The following is a 17,555-nucleotide window of genomic DNA, read 5'->3' as shown; positions in this document are numbered from 1 at the left end:
ATGTCATGGCTAATTTAAACCGAGCACATTCATTCAAAGTCTAGTTTAATTAAAAAGTTTAACATAAAATTTCATACAGATAAATGCTGCATCCGAGAATAATTAAGGCAAGCGGCAAGCGGCTAATAGGAGGCACTTTTCCCGTCATGCTTTTCCAACACAAGTATCAAACCATTCTGCATTTTCACCAGCAAGTGGAGCTAGTCATTTCCACATTCCTACTTGTGTTTATTTACAGAGGATTGAGAGTTTAGCTTTGAGGCTGTTACCAAAGAAGTCACTCTTAGAGAAGCCAATTAAAAAGTGAAAAAAGGAAAAGAACAATAACAACTAATTAGCATGGAGGGTGATCTCTTAATTAAGATGGAAACTGGTAAAATGAAAGATTTTGCTTTATAGCACAGATGTGGGATGTTTTTCAATCTTAGACTTTCTATTTTTAAGTTGACCTCTTGTCCTGCCTGGCATCTGTGTATGATTTATGCAGTTTTGGACTAATTTGGTAAAAATGAGGGTACTTGCACCCCAAGCACAGCAGAAACTCAGATGACTTACAGTAATTTCCCTTGCAAACATGTGGAGGGGAGGCCAGTCTGAGCTTCCCATGGTAAGCAGAAGTGGAATATCGGAGATGGAAATCACTTTTCCTCTTCTCACAGTGGCCAACCAAATACCTATGGCATTATTTTTGTATTTCTGGAAGCAGATGAAAAACGTGCATTTCGACGCTTCTTGCCACAAGGCATTCCAGTTTGTTGTTGTAAACTTGCATACATAATTCATCCAGTTTATATTTAACAAGGTTAAGTTAGCACCTGTGCTTTTCAGTGTCATGGTTCGATCTTGAAAGGTGAGAATTATTGATGTGTGATGAGTGTGTATTTTCAACATTATGTTACTCTATCCTGCCTTCCATATACCTGGGATATTATTTTATGTATTAATTTTGAAATACTGTTAGACCAAAAGCCCAGCTTTTGGGGGGGACAGGGTAGAACTAAAAGTTAAGCTTTTCGTCTCCCAGACCTGATTTTGTATTGTTCTTAATATGGACATTGTATAGTTTTTCACATACTCTTAATCCCCCTCTTAGTGACACATACTCCCTGATGCTTTAAAGCAAGGGAACTTCCGTGGGACAGTTTATTGTGGACTTGGTGCTGCTCACAGATGCAATTTTTGAGCAGCATCCACTTGACATCACCATTACCAAAATGCCAGTCCATATTATTTCTGTGAGGAATCATGGCTGATTAGATTGAGGTCGGGTGATATATGGAACTGTATTTTGATGAGGACAGTGTTGTGTGGACACTATGAAAAACTTGCATGCAGAAGCAGCACCAAGTCCACAATAAACTGCTGTGTGGAAGCACCATTAATTTGTAGCTCTCTCCCCCACCCCCCACAATCTTCAAGATGACTCATGATTTTTTATTGGTGCACCTGTCTCAGGAAATGATTATCTATTTGGGAATATTCCTCTTTTCTTTATGTGTTTACCTTGCTTGGAATAGTAAAATTAGAGATACTCATTTCAATTAACATTTGTTTTGTTCTTTTGATTTAAAACAAACAGACAACCTGCCAATGGTGCAGTAATTTAGGAAATCTTGTAATGCTAAGTATCTTCTCCTGCCAGCACTTTCCATCTTCAAAATACATCTCTCACAATTGTAACTAAATTAGCATGCTATTTTTGTATTTATTGTCTTATATGCCTGATCTCACATTCTGTTCTGTTTTCTCCAAATAAATCTTTTTGTTGCTGTTTAGGATTACTCTTTCATTTATTTATTCTGATACTCTGACCTATCAGTTCTGCAGCTTCTCCTTCCTTAATTTCTTTTCCACTAAAAAGGGCCCGATAGCAGTGGTCATGTTTTTAAAAACAACAAAATAAAATTGTTTTGAAACAATTGACCCACAACCCAACAACTGACCCACAACCCAACAGCATCAGCTAAGATTATAAAAGGTTTGAGAAAATAAAAAAGGTTTTAGAATTGCCTGCCTTGAAGATGATGTTCTCTAAGTGATAGATGCCACAGAAAAAGACATTAACTGAACATTAGCAGTGCATGGAGGCAGTGAGAGATTTTACTTTCTTGGGCTCCATGATCACTGCAGATGGTGACAGCAGTCACGAAATTAAAAGACGCTTGCTCCTTGGGAGAAAGGCGATGGCAAACCTAGACAGCGTCTTAAAAAGCAGAGACATCACCTTACCAACAAAGGTCCGTATAGTTAAAGCCATGGTTTTCCCAGTAGTGATGTATGGAAGTGAGAGCTGGACCATCAAGAAGGCTGATCGCCGAAGAATTGATGCTTTTGAATTATGGTGCTGGAGGAGACTCTTGAGAGTCCCATGGACTGCAAGAAGATCAAACGTATCCATTCTTAAGGAAATCAGCCCTGAGTGCTCCCTTGAAGGACAGATCGTGAAGCTGAGGCTCCAATACTTTGGCCACCTCATGAGAAGAGAAGACTCCCTGGAAAAGACCCTGATGTTGGGAAAGATGGAGGGCACAAGGAGAAGGGGACGACAGAGGACGAGATGGTTGGACAGTGTTCTCGAAGCTACAAACATGAGTCTGACCAAACTGCGGGAGGCAGTGGAAGACAGGAGTGCCTGGCGTGCTCTGGTCCATGGGGTCACGAAGAGTCGGACACGACTAAACGACTAAACAACAACAACAGCAGTGCATATAATGAGGCCTCAATTTATTGATCTCTAAGAACAAATGGATTTATGTACCACACTATTTGGATGTAATACTTCTGAAGAAAGTAATGGTGAAGTTGGGAAGAACCTGGCTTCAACTAGGGCACAGGTTTCTCAACAATTCCAGGTATTTTTTGTGTGTAATGTGAACCAAGATTTACATAATTTTACCGTGTTAATCAAATACAAAGAATGGCACTACTGAAAAAGCTTGAAGCGACTCGAAGTGTCCGGTAAAATGGCTGTTTCGATTAAGAGAACTCAGAATATTTTTTTAGACAGACATATTTCAGTTATTGCAGTAAAATGAATATGCAAAAAAGTGAGTTAATCATGTTTTCCAACATCCAATTTGATTACTTTGTAGAAAGCTCTGAGAGATAAATATTATCATTATAAAAAATACTAAATAGATGGTTTCCCATGGCCTGTGCAGCCATTAGGCAGAGTGAGGCCTGCACCTCAGGTGGCAGAAGTCTCCAGAGAAGCGGCACCGGCATTTCAGGCCAGATCTCTGAAATCACATGACATCTTGCAGAGTGCATGAGATCTCTCACGATTTCAGCATGATTTCACCCAAAATTGGTGCTGATACTGGCAGCAGATGTGGCAGGGCAGGATGGCACTTCCCATTTTGCCTCAAGTCGCAAAGCCAAATGTGCTTCCCCTGTCGTTTCCTGTAACAGATACCATTCTCGGGAAAGACTACTTTGTCTATTCAATTAGAAAAAGCTTTAAAGGTTTTAACCAGGCATTTTCAGTCTGACTATAAACTTATATGGTAGAGTAATAGCATATTACTCATATTTACCTCTGGGTAAAGCAGCAATAGGAAACATTATTTTCTCTGACTTAAAATCACATCAGGGCTGGGTCCCAGTGTGAGAAGCATGCTAGTTCAATTAGGCCCAGACCACTGGTCAATTTCTGAGGCCAGGGTCGGTTGGGAGAATTGTTCCTCAAACTTTCCTTTCCTGACCTATGCATAATCTAAACAAAAAATTCCAAAAAGAAGGGCACAAAGATGTAAAATGGCTATAAGCTCCTTACTGCATCACTCTTCACCAACAGCAGTTTTGTGAAACAGGACTTCCTAGGTTGCCAGTATAGACATCTTTCTTACTCCCAACCAGTACCTTGTAAGAGGCCTGCACTCCTAAGAATGAAAAATCTCTGAAGCCAGAATTTATTCAATGAGCTTTAATTGTGTGGTTTGTTTTCCACTACTCATTCTAGGTTGGGGGCCTAGCCTCTGAAAATGTGAGGTGGGCTGAATCAGTGAAAGACTTCAAGCAGCAAGAGAGTGCACTGTGTGGAGATGTCTTATTGATAACTGCATTCGTCTCTTACTTGGGTTACTTCAGCAAGAAATACAGGCAGGACCTAATGGACAGCGTATGGAAACCATACTTGCGCCAGCTAAAAGTGAGCACAAGATAACTGTCACATTTTCAGATGCATCTCTGCTTTCCAATCTGAGCTTTTGTTCTGTCATGAGCTTGAAATCAAAGGCAGTCTATAATTGTGTTGGAACCAGGTTTGGAATGGACTTTTGAAAGTGTTGCGCCCTGTTGCTGACTATGACATTTGGGAAACGTTTGTTATTATTTACCCAGATGGCTTTTAATTAATAGGTTGTGAATGTCCACAATACACACACAGAGAGAGCTTTTGGATCTTCCATTTTTGTTTGCTTCTGTCTGCTATTCTCTCTAAAATGCCAAACAATCCTTTAAAAAGCATTTCTATATAATTTATTATTATATTGCTCCAGTGTTTAAGATATATGATGTACCCTTAGGGATTCTAGTTCCAAGCCTTCTGGGTAAGCAAAGCTTGCTCTAGGGTCGCAGTCTTTCTGGAACTGTGAATGCTGCCTTGCAGCATCACAGCAGACTTGTGAATGTGTTAATTACATTCTGCAAAAGTACAAGGTGTAATCTGATCCTGTTCTATCAAGCTGTCAGTTTAACCTGCCCCAGGCCTCATTCTTTGAGGTTTTTGTGTCATTGCTTGTTGTTTTTGTACACAAAAGGATGTATTGAAGTAGAAGAGGGAGGGGTTGCCGATGAGCTAATTTATCTTAGCCCAGGGATGGGGAACATGTGGCTACAGATGTTGTTGGACTCCTAGATGTTTCAAATGTTGATGCTCCCAAATCTGCAGTCCAGCGTTACCTTGAGGGCCACAAGTTCCTGATCCCTGATTTAGCCCATGATTCCTTGATAAAATTGTGAAAACTTAGCTTAGCTGTATTTCTACTGATGTTCTACTCCCCTATATTCTAAGACTAAAGTTTGAAAACTGTAAATGCAGCACGTTCTTTCCCCATTGGCTCAGATACATGAAGGGCAAAACAGAAACCACTACACAAACCAGTTGTGTTTAAATCTTATGGTTTCAGCTTAGAAGTAAATTTTTCTTAAAGAAATTTGGTGGTGGCAATATCTAGAAACTCTGTAACTTGGCTAGCTGGGGACCCTTATGCATCCAGTTAAGAGAAGCATTCCATATTACTCTCAAAAGATAGGACATGAGGGCAGAATCCATGGCACAAAAATATTTAATCCTCTGCAGAAAGCTTTGAATATTGTATTTATCACCAGATGGTAACCCCTTCAAAGTTGTGTTCCCTTTAGGTGACTATCCTGTAGTGGAATGTTGAATGTAGAAAATATATCTAGCTTTGACCAACCATTCAGTTCCTAGGAAATGAAGAAAGGCCCCTTGTTTCCATTTCAGCTGTGTGGGCTGATTCACATTTTGGAGGGCAAGGCATATGTCAATGGGACAAGGTTTATCCTGCATTTAATTAGTTTTAAATTTGGAAAATACCTTCTTGAGCCTTGGGGCTTTTACACAAATTTTTCACTTTAAAATAAATATACACTTGTATGAAGACATATACATATACATTCAATGCATTGTTGAATAATACATGCACGTGAATGCTAGCAGCATTCTGAAGATCAAATGGGTGTGGCTTGAAAAGCTTGAGAACAATGATCCCAAGGGGTAATTACACCCTGAAACTGATACTGCAAGGCAGAGGTTTTCAACCTTATTGAGGCCACGGCTCCCTTAACCAACTACATTCTTTCTGTGGCACCGCTGTGGGGCTCAGGAGCCCAGTTATGTCACCCCTTGCTTACAGTGCTGGTAGCCTCTCACCCTTTTTCAAACACCGTTTCTTGTGGAGTGTGCCCCCAGCCTCCTCTCCTCTCCCCTCTCCTTGTTAGTCCTTTGGGCAGCTACCATCCCTGGTCTCTGAGCTGTCCCCCCACCCACCCCAAAGACAAATGCCTCTCAGAGGCACCATTCATCTGGGGAGCTTGTAGCCAGGTCTGCTGCAATAAACAGCTGTGCAAGCCTTTGGGAGACAGAGACATGAGAGGGGAGGGAAAGAAAGAGGGACGGAGGCCAGTGTTGCCGGTGGCACCCCGACCATCATTCAAGGCACCCCAGGGTGACATGGCACACTGGTTGAAAACCACTGCTGTAAGGGGTTCCACGTGGTGGTTATTTGGTTTGGATGGTGCACACAATGGTGAGTTTGGTATCTATATGGAGTACTCCTTTGCCCAAGCTGTTTTTTCCCCCCATTGATGGTTAGGAGGCAGAAAATACCTTATTCCCCTTACTCCGGTTTCGATGATGCAGCAAGAAATTTGAAATCCCTCTTGTGCCTCTCAGTCTTTCACCTAAAGGTTTTATACAATCTTAAGAAATTGCAGGCGATAGTAGAGACTTGCTGTTAAATAATAGAAAAAGCAATATTAATTCAGCTTGCTGATACTTGGAGTACATAGGTATTTACTGTTCATCTGCAAGTTGTGTGCCTTTTGCTGTCCTAGGTTGCAATCCCGTTGACTCCATCTTTGGATCCTCTGATGATGCTGACTGATGATGCTGACATAGCAGCCTGGCAGAATGAAGGGCTACCGGCTGACCGCATGTCCACTGAAAATGCCACAATCCTCAGCAACTGTGAGCGCTGGCCCCTCATGGTTGACCCCCAGCTCCAGGGCATCAAGTGGATCAAAACCAAGTATGGTGAAGCTCTCCGAGTGACCCGGATTGGGCAGAAAGGGTGAGCAGGCAGGACCATGCAAAGCTGCAGCTGGAAAAAAGCAAAACCTGATGTGTTCAATTGCAGTGTCAGATTTGATGTATATTCTGCTTCAGACTAAAGATCGTAGGAGGCAATTACGCTTGGAAGGAAAGCACTCCAATTTTGCAGCTATGTAGAACTTTTGTGTATTAACCTGCCTTTTTCATTACCAAGATTATAGAGATTTCTGATTAAATGGGGAGGAGCTGTGCAGAACTTGGCATGGTTGCCATAGAAACGTCACTGAAACTGTGAATGTATTGAGGAGGAGGAGAATGAAGGAGGTTTGGCTGCACTCTGGGTACCAGCTGGCTGTGCGTCATACTGCAGTTCTTCAGTGCTGAGGATTTAGTCTCTTGTTCTGTTGCTTCACCTCTGATATTTGGCCTTTAAGACTCAGGCCTCATGGACAGCGGTCTTCCAGGTTGCACTGTTGCAAGTTCTCAAAAGGAAGAGGTCCAGGGGTGGGGTGATAAAATAGAACTGTTATAGTCCACTTCTCTGAGGATTCTTAACGAATTGTCTTTCACAGATCTTTCGAAAGACTTAGGAAACAATTCAAAGACAGGCAAGGCACACACGAGAAGCCATTTTTTTGTCTTCTGCGTGTGTTGCCTTGTCAATGAAGAGGGTCAGTTTAGCAGAACTCTCACAGGTTATGATAATGAAGCAGCAATTTCACAAGGAAATCACCATGTTTGCATGTTCTGTTAATATGTGTGTTTGATAAAATGCATCAAAGTAAACAATTTCTGTTGGTTAATTTGGTAAAAGGAAAAATAGATATGGTATAATAATAAAAGGAGAATTTCCTGGGTGCCTAGATCCAGGTTTGTAGTAAGTAATCTTTGGTGAGAGAGCCCCAGCAGAGATTTAAAATCTCAAAGCATGCAGCAAAGTTAAGCATGGAAGTATAGACTGATAGACCTTTAAAATATCCCTTCTAAGTTGCTACCAAAGTTCCTCACTTTCCTTAGCATAGAAAGAGACCACACGTTTGGTAAGTTAAAAATGGTTTACTCTTCAAAAGTTATATTAATATGCTTTTCCATACAGCAGCAAGAAAAGACAGGCAGTATAACTTAGGTTCCAAAATGGTAAATGTTTCTAAATTATTTGTATGGAAACACAAAGATGACTTGCTGAAGTCATGTGGTCTAAGCTTGGAGCATTCAGCTTAGACCTCCTTAATGGTAGGGTTCACATGGTGGAAGTGAGAGAACAAAGCGTTTGGTAACCCTTCCTACAAAGGTGAGGGGGAGTGGTCCTTGCAGGAAGTCTTTCTTATTTATTTATTTAATCTGTGTAGCATCATTTATCCATAGGTCTCAGGGCAGTTCACAACATAAAAATACAATATAAAAACACAAAACACATTAACCCCATGTATTCATTCATTAGATTTAAGCATGACTGATTTATCCCACAACTTCATCCCATAAATTCAAGAACAAATCATTCAGCAGATTACAAAAAGCTGTCCACTGCTTGCAAGTTTGTTTTTTGTTTGTTTCTTGTAAGTCCCATCTTCAGGGACATTTTTTTATGGTCATACGTGAATAAGGCGAAAGTCAAGATTCCCTCTGTTAGAGCAGTCATTTATCTTTAAATTATCAGTGCACTCCACTCCTCCCAAGTAGCATTCCAGTTTTGGCCATTATTGTTTAATTCAAAAGGTTACTTTTCTCATCTAACACACTTTGGCCAGCAAGAACCTTGGGAAAATAAAGAGAGATCTGAATCTGGTTGCAGAAGGGATTGTACATAATAAAATAAAGTGTCTCAGAAAAACACATTGCGCATAGAGAATCTGGGGCATGACTGTATCCCCAAACATTTTGCTTACAGGTGCTGATCACTCTGTAGAGCCTATGAATTTAATTAAACTTTGTGCCTCTAACATGCTTTCCTTTTAGGAAGTGAAACGCTACCCCATGCTGCTGGACCAGCATAATACTTAAACCACCGAGTTTACTCTGCTTCTCCCACTCTTTCCCTTATGAAGGCAAATGTTCCTTGCTTTAAAAGTCTGTGGTGGTTACTGCTACATATGTCACCCTGGTACCATCTTTCCTAGGTATCTGGATATGATAGAGCAGGCTCTTGCCGCTGGTGAAGTTGTTCTGATTGAGAACTTGGAAGAATCTGTTGACCCAGTTCTAGGTCCATTGCTTGGCCGTGAGACAATAAAAAAAGGAAGGTAAGATGGTGGTGAATCAGAAGGCTCCTCATCTGCGGTTGTCAAGTTCTGGATGATGGGAAAGTTTGTGTGTTGTCTGACAGGAGCTGCTGTCGATTCTGTGGGCAATATGTGTGCAAGTTCTGGTGAACTTTCCTAGAGGTCACCAGGGGAAATTATTCTCCAAGCCCAAATTTCAGGAAATGAAATATTGTAATGGTTGAGTTAGGTGGACCTTCTCAATAATGGTACAACAGCGATGGGGTGTGCCCCCTCTCCCAGGAGATGGTGTCTCATAGTCAAATTGGAGGCATCTTTTAAAACACTTTTGTTTCAGCAGCTTTTGAAAAATGGTGTCCTGAGTGATAAGAAAAAAATCCAGCAGGCCATTACTTTAATATCATGGGATTCTATTTTAAATATTTGTTTTATTATTAGGTATTGGGAAAGTGATCACCATAGAATAATAAAAATAACAGCAGTCACACATAGAAGACTCAGATGTGGTTTGCTGTACTCTTAATTAGAAGAGGCAAGTCAAATAAAGCAAAGCCTCATGGGCTTGATAGAAGAAGAAAAAAGCAAACAAATCCTTTTATATTAAAGTAATGAAAAATGCTCTTATTTGACAAGCTTCTTCATTCTGATATTCAGCTGTCATTCCTCCTTTTTCTTTTGCTACACTCCTGTCTTTTCTGTTCTTGGTTTATTTCCTCTGGTCCTTCCACAACATTACTCTGTCACTGAAGTGGAGATGTTACAAGCCATGACACCAGTCTATGTGCCTAGCCATTAAAGTATATTCTTGTGGAGTCCTGGTCATAAAGCCATTTATAGTGACAACTATGCCACGGCCACCATGTACGAAGTGGCCTGTGTGACAGACATCCTTGAGGTGTCCTGCACACTCCCTTATTGAAAAAGTCATGCTTTTTAATTCTGAGAGGTACAGTGCATTCTTATCTTCCTACTACTGATTACCTTTCATTTCATAGTGATATAGCGTTGCTTTAAAATAGTCGTTCCACTTCAATTTGGTACTTCTATTTATTTCGCCTAAAGGTCAAGAATAGCATTGTCACATGATGACCTAGGAAAAACCCATTCCCACAACCATATATATATATATATATATATATATATATATATATATATATGCAACTTGTGGGAGAGACGATGAAGATAGATGAGGACTCTTGTTTTCCTTTCAGGTGCATTAAAATTGGAGATAAAGAGTGTGAGTTCAACCCCAATTTCCGACTGATTCTCCACACCAAGCTTGCAAACCCCCATTACCAGCCAGAAATGCAGGCACAGTGCACCCTCATCAACTTCACTGTGACTCGGGATGGCCTGGAAGACCAGTTGCTGGCAGCAGTTGTCAGTATGGAGAGGCCTGACCTGGAAGAACTAAAGGTAAGTTGCAAGCTGGCTGCAAGCCTAAAATGAAACCTTTTCCCACTGAGCCTTCCTCTACAAAATGAATTTTGTACAGTTAAAATGTACTTCCCACTGTTCATGACACCCAATTGGAAGCCAAAGACAAAATAAACAAGTATTTCACAGGCCAGCACATATACTTTCTCTTCTTGCTCCCCACTCAAATGCAGTGGCATGCATGCATGCATGTCCTTCCTTCGTAGTTGGCCAGAAGAGAAAGTGGCAGAAGGGTCAAGAAGAGAAATATGCCTGGAGATGGAGGGAGGCAGCAGTGAACAGTAGGAAACCAGGAGGAGAATGGGTGAGAAAGGAGGAGGAGCTAGGCATTGAGCTGGCTGGTGGCTATGCATATAGTTTTCTTTCTGATGTGAGGAAGTACAGACTCTCTCCTGGGTGGAAAAAAAAACCCCAACTTGAGGGAGCAACATCATAGGAGGTGAGAGACTATTTTCCTGTGGGTTTTCTTCAGTGACCAGGCAGCAAGCAGTAACAGACAGTGTGCCTGTTTTGGCCCAGACCACATTCTGAGGGCATTGCCATTTTTTCTTGGCCTCTTCTCCCTGTCCTGCTCCCATGTGAAGTGACAGCACTGCAGAGGCCTTTCACAGCCTGGCCTCATTTCACCTCTACCCTCAAGCAGCATTGAGGCACAGCAGAGGCCTTCCTTGACCTGCCTCTGGCCTCTTTCCCCCTCCCAGCAGCTGCCCCATGCCTCCATTGCAAACAGCATCTGTGCTGGCTGCAAAATCTGAAAGGTCCCTCTACTCATGCTCATTCACTCATTGAAAAAGGCCACTAGTCAATCTCAGTGCCCTCTGTCTGTTGGTGCTCCTCATTCCACTACACAGTGTTTGGTGTGTTGGTGGCAGTTGTGCCCTTTCCTCCCTCAACCCCAACAGCAGCCAGACAGCTGGTGGGAGGGCACTGTTTGCAGAGGCACTTCATATATTTATTTAGAGCATTTGTTCCCTGCTGCTCAGCCAAAAAAGTCTCCCAGGGTGGCTTACATACAAGACACTTGAATAAAGTAGACAGAGTCCAGAGAGAAAAGCCTGGCAAAAGTTAACTGAATGAAACAGAATATAGCCTCATCAGGAAGCTTTTGTCTTTTTGCAAGGCCTTGCATGGCAGCATGCAACTAAACATCCAGAAGAAAGCTGCCATGCAGCTAGGCAGCCAGTGCATGCTGCAGTAATCTCAATGAAGATAATGGCAGCTCCCTTGGTTGCTATGCAGCACCTCCCCACCCCCCACCACAACCCTTGGTTAGTTGACTTACTGACAACAGAAGTTACCTCTAGATTACACACTGAATAATATCTGCTATTGTACTTCCAACTGGAGAACAGCACTCTTGCTAGGCATGGCCAGCACTGCAGCCCACAAAAAAAATATTCAGGGTTCCGCAGATCTGGGGCTCAGACTTCTCCTGGGCTACCCAGTAACAACACTCGCAGTAAGGTTTTCTTTCAGTGGCAGAGCCAAAACTCTGAATGTTCTGCCCACTGAGGAAATTAAAATGCTTTTAGAAAGAACGTGAAGGCATACCTTTTACATCAATCTTTTGGAGGTGAGGGGAGATGCAAACTGAGAGCTCTTTTGTTATGTGCTGTTTACATTGTATTGATGTTTAAATTGGTTTCAGAAATATGTGTCAATGTGTTGTAATATGTTGTACAGCACCTGGTGACTGTAGGGTGAAGGGCAGTATAAAAATACCTAAATGAACATAATAAATAAATTTGCTGCACAGATTGCGCCCTTTGCTGGGAGAGTTTCCATGCCACAGGCATGTCCCCTTAAAATGTCTGGAGATGGCATGAAAATTATGCATATAATAGTGGCAATCAGTATATGTTTCAACCCAATGGTGTTGAGCCGGTGTTTTGGGTAGCCTCCCTGTGGTGGCCGTAATATGTAGGCCAGTTGTAAACAAATTCCCATTGGTTTTAAGATCTGTGAATCATATATCTAAATAGTTATGGATCACACACTTAATTAACTGCTAGGTAAAAATAGTAGCAGAACATATTGAGGGGGTTGGTTATCAAGTTGCTTAGAGTATAGCGTACTGATATGAAAGCATCCATCTTAGACTTCTCTGAACAAAGGCCCTTAAAAAAATCCGACAAATAGCCAAAGAGTCAAATGCTTCCTTGAATAGGAAAAAAAAAAGTTTCCTGCTGAAAAATGTGACCTTATTTGTTGTTTAATATTCAGACTTCTTATAAATTTTATGGTGGCATCTTCATGGCTTGTCCACTGAAAATCTATCAAGGATATAAAATTGTTATAATCTTGACAAGGCAGCTTGTAAATTTAAAATATGAATCACAGTAAAAAGCTGGGCCAGTATATGATATTATGATTTGGTTTGCGACTTTTTTGGCCCGAGGACTGTGCTGCCTCATGTACAACCTTCCAGAGGCCACATGCCAGTGGCAAAAGTGTGCAGAGGAATGAGTGTGCTTCTTACCTTTGTACAGGATGCTACATTCCTGCTGCACAAAAGTTGGAGGTTTCTACACATGAATCTCTCTGTCCAGACAAGTGTGTTGTTGTTATTATTCAGTGTTGTGCCCCCCCCTCTATGTGGGTGGGTGGGCACAAGAGAAACAGAGAGAGAGAAAGATAGAGAGCGGGTGGTTTTGCGGAAAAGTCTACAGAAAAAATACCCTGCTGCTGGTGTTAGGAAAATGCTTGCTGTGGAAATCAAGGCATTAATGTATTTTGTGTTTTGTGGGGGGTCTGTACCTCAACTCTTTACAGTCTGATCTCACAAAGCAGCAGAATGGATTCAAAATAACTTTGAAAACTTTGGAAGACAACTTGCTGTCCCGCCTCTCTTCTGCCTCAGGGAACTTCCTAGGGGATACAGCTCTAGTGGAAAATCTAGAAGTCACCAAACAGACAGCTGCAGAAATAGAAGAAAAGGTAAAAATGCAAACTGGGTCTGGGTGGATATGCAGGGAACGACCCCTGCGTATGCATTTTGTCTTAAGAGCTAGGAAGTTCATTAAAACTTTTAAAATGTATTTTAGGTCATCTTGTTCTGCTTGGAGACTAGAAATCATTAGGAGGCCGCACACACTTCAGTTCTGGTCAAGTCTAGGAATCTTCCTGCTTCAGAATAGATGGGCATTAAAGTACAAATAGCAGTATCCAATGTAAAGACCATAAAACTTTAGCACTATAATAAGATGCCTTAAACCATTCCAGTTTAATACCAAGGCTTTTTATTTAACTTCAGTTAATTCAACATGCATTACATTAACTCAATTAAATTTGGATTTTAGCAGAGGCGGCATGACAGGATCCACTGAAGTTTATGTGGTCCAGATTAAATTGGCAGGAATTCCAGCAGTTTGACACTGATGTGGCTCCCCTGGGTAAAAAATCTGTCTTTTAAAACCATCCTCTTTGATAGTTGCTTGACACACATAATTTGCTTTGCAAATTTCAGTTGCATCTTTCACATACAAGTAGCTTTCTGCAGCCATAGGAGCATATAATTCCAAGCTGTATCTATGTACAGACTACAGAAGTTCCCATGCTGTTTGTATGGGTGGTTCTTAAACACATACATGATGTATATTTGTAGAGGCTAGTGCATCATCAATCTTCTTTTGGAATTCCTTGCCAAGTAATTTTGTAAGAAGGCCTTGTACACTTCTGTACTATAAGATGTGGGAAAATATTATTACTATTCATTTCTATACTGCTTTATATTTTAAAGAAAAAAATCTCAAAGTGGTTTACAACCTACATTAAAACCTCAAATACAATAATCTAGGATAAAACATTACTGAAGAAAGTCAAATATAAAGTATACATTCAAAGCAACATAGAATCATAGATTTGGAAGGGACCACGAGGATCTTCTAGTCTAACCCTCTGCAATGCAGGAATCTTTAGCCCAACATGGGGTTTGAACCCATGACCTTGAGATGAAGAGTCTCATGCTGTACCAAACTTAAATATTATCTTAAAGGTTTCAAAATAAAACATTACAAAGGAGATCAGCTACAGAATTCAGATTCAATGTATCAAAGTTTTTTTTTTTTTAAAAAAAAAAATCTTAAACATTTCACAAGAAAACATTTCAGACATTGGTTTCTGAGGAACTTGCAAATGAATGAAGAAATCTGTTGGAAATCAGGATAGTATCCAGCAAAGGAATTCCATTACTACAAGGACTTCTGGCCGCACGGCAAAACTTTCTGACCCTCTCCTCTCTCCCCAAACCTGCTCTGGAAGTTATCTTGGATATGATCACAGTCTAGGAAAATAAGAAAACTATGTTTACAGGAAATACTTGCTTGACAGTAAAGATTCTACAGGAAATACTTTTTTGACAACTTGATAGCAGGCATGCTCTTGCGTCTCAGCAGGAGAGACACAGAATATGTCTACTCTCCCAAGGTGAGGATAAAGAAGGGCGTAGGAAATGAAGTGAGCAACCCTAAGTATCAGCCTAGCATCTGTGGGAAGGTCAGGTTAGGTCAGAAAGGACAGTCTAAGAAACTTCAGAGTTCCCCCCACCCTCTCTCTCTCTTCTTTTTCATATAGACAAATCATCCTCCAGTGAAAGGTGAGTTGCATCCTAACACTTCTAACAGGGGGAAGCCCTGAGAGGAGAGAGTGGTGAGGGAGGGGGAGTTTTGTTGTGCAGCCAGATACCACCTGAAGTTTCTTGATGACCAAGTTGCAAGCAAGATGACATTTGAACACCTTTCCTCTTCATTCCTTGGATTTTACATTACTGGAGCTTTTCAGTGCCAGAAGAAGCAGGCAGGTGAGGAGAGAGGAGGCACTCCTGATACACGTGGCATGTTGTTATGTCTAAACCAATCAGCTGAGCTTATGTCATCTCTATGGAAACAAAGTTTGCACGAACGAATGTGGTTGTCTTACATCTTCATGGGTGGATTTGCCTTTCCTTTCCTCTAGGTCCAGGAGTCGAAGGTGACAGAAACAAAGATTAATGAGGCAAGGGAGCATTACCGTCCTGCAGCAGCTCGTGCCTCCTTGCTGTACTTTATCATGAATGACCTCAATACCATCCATCCCATGTACCAGTTTTCCCTGAAGGTACAGCATTTATGTGTTTGGGGACTTCCTCCAACTTCCCAGGCAGTTTAAATTGTGCTAAATCTTATGAGTCAAATTGTAGGAGTACCCCATTGCTTTTCAAATATAGTGACAGCTGGATTTCAGTGGCTCTTTACTTTCTCTGTACTTTAACCGCTAACCATTTGTACTACAGGATTGCTGGTTTTGACCTTTAAAGCTCTAAGCAGCCAGGGACCAACAGATCTCAGGAATTGCTTCCTCCCCTATGAACCCACTCAATATCTTTCTTCGCCTTTTGCTTCTGAACAAGAGGGAGAAGCATTTGGTTTGCAGCACCTAAATTTTGGTAGCATGTGAATCCTTTACCTGTTTTTAATGTTTTCTCTAAAACTCTTTATATTATGACCTTCAGGTGTGTTTTTTTTAAGTCCTGCTGTTTTCTGGTCCGTTTTCTGGTTGTTGTTGTTGTTCAGCATCATCATCAGCATCATCCATTTTCCCTAAAAGGGACTCAAGGCAGCTTACAGATAAAATAAGAGCTAAAAACGTTTGTTTTAATTCATTTAAAAACAAACATATCTATCTATAATCTATTAAAAACATACAGATAATTTCAATAAAAACATCACGGCACCAGCTCTTTCATTAAAGGCAGTCATTTCCCCAAACACTGTTGGAATAAGTTCTTCACCTGCTGGTGGAAGGACAACAAGGAAGGAGCCAGTCTAGCTTCTCTAGGGAGGGAGTTCCAAAGTCTGGGAGCAGCCACCGAGAAGGTCTTCTCTCATATCCCTACCAAGCGTTCCTGTGAGGGTGGTGGAACTGAGAAGAAGAAGAAGAAGAGTTTGGATTTGATATCCCGCCTTTCACTCCCTTTAAGGAGTCTCAAAGCGGCTAACATTCTCCTTTCCCTTCCTCCCCCACAACAAACACTCTGTGAGGTGAGTGGGGCTGAGAGACTTCAAAGAAGTGTGACTGGCCCAAGGTCACCCAGCAGCTGCATGTGGAGGAGTGGAGACACGAACCCAGTTCCCCAGATTACGAGACTACCGCTCTTAACCACTACACCACACTGGCTCCCAGTGAGAGAAGAGCCTCCCCTGATGGTATCAAAACCTGAACAGGTTCATATGAGGGAATATGGTCTTTCTGATAGCCTGGACCTAAGCTGTATTGGGCTTTATAGGTCAAAACCAGCATTTGAATTGTTTCTGGAAACAGGCCAATATCGAGTGGAGCTGTTGTAACAAGGGCGTTGTATGCTCCCTATAACCCTATTTTAACCTCCATATTTTAACCTTGTATTTTAGTTCATTATGCTGTGCCATTTTCGCTTTGAAGACTGCCTCACGTATACCTAGGTGTAGAAAGGCAGGATGAAAATATTTAAAAAATAATTCAGCCTTACAAAAGAAATCTCTGTTTCAGAAGCAGCATTCCTTAAAGTAAAGACAGTGTGATCTGTGACAGGTTGTGTGTGCTTTCTGAGAACAGACTTACTGAGAAAAGCCATGCCCATACAATGACTTCACTCAGTGTGCCTGTGCCCGTAACAGACCAATTTTAGAATCTTCTAGTTATTGATACACCCATTTAATATAGCCAACATCCCACACAGAATCTTTTTACAGATCATTGTGTCCTAGAGCTTGTACAGACTTAAAATAAGAAAGAAATGTGTGTGCTATGTGACACTTTGGTTACAAAAGATCCACAGTCTTCCCTTCAGGTTGCAGAGAGCTTGCTATCAAGCTGCAGTTACATATTGCTAATGAAATGTGATTCTCCCCTTGAGCTAGAAGAACCTCATTTACCACTGAGAGTTTTCTGTGTAAGATGGTTATACGAACGTCACTGACACATCCTAGGGTGGTGCCTGTTGATGGCAAGATGTGCAACCTTCCCATGCCTGTGCAATCTTTTGCATATTCAAATGTTGTGCATTTCGCTTTTTGTTTTCAAAAGTGCTTTCCAGACTGTTCCGTGGCTTGTGTGTTCCTGCAGTCTTCTAAAAAAAAAAAAAAATT

The 17,555-nt window shown here is 41.3% G+C and overlaps 1 protein-coding gene across 2 annotated transcripts in view; it reads left to right on the top strand.

Annotated features, from left to right (window-relative positions):
- Positions 1-17,555, top strand: part of DNAH9 (dynein axonemal heavy chain 9) — a gene marked incomplete at its 5' end in the record, with an annotated part of 185,594 nt that overhangs the window by 119,388 nt on the left and 48,651 nt on the right. Inside the window, 7 exons of one of the 2 annotated variants that reach the window (XM_081848624.1) lie at positions 3,737-3,864; positions 3,962-4,150; positions 6,580-6,815; positions 8,914-9,036; positions 10,227-10,431; positions 13,225-13,389; positions 15,406-15,546. In XM_081848624.1, coding sequence (XP_081704750.1) covers positions 4,112-4,150; positions 6,580-6,815; positions 8,914-9,036; positions 10,227-10,431; positions 13,225-13,389; positions 15,406-15,546 — 909 coding nt within the window. Of the gene's footprint in view, positions 1-3,736; positions 3,865-3,961; positions 4,151-6,579; positions 6,816-8,913; positions 9,037-10,226; positions 10,432-13,224; positions 13,390-15,405; positions 15,547-17,555 lie in introns of those variants that run through there. The other variant, XM_081848623.1, reaches the window with a different exon arrangement.

Source organism: Podarcis erhardii, assembly GCF_964252035.2.
Source record: "Podarcis erhardii genome assembly, chromosome: 2".
In the NCBI taxonomy this organism is placed as follows: domain Eukaryota; kingdom Metazoa; phylum Chordata; class Lepidosauria; order Squamata; family Lacertidae; genus Podarcis; species Podarcis erhardii.
This window is presented reverse-complemented; position numbering and strand designations above follow the sequence as displayed.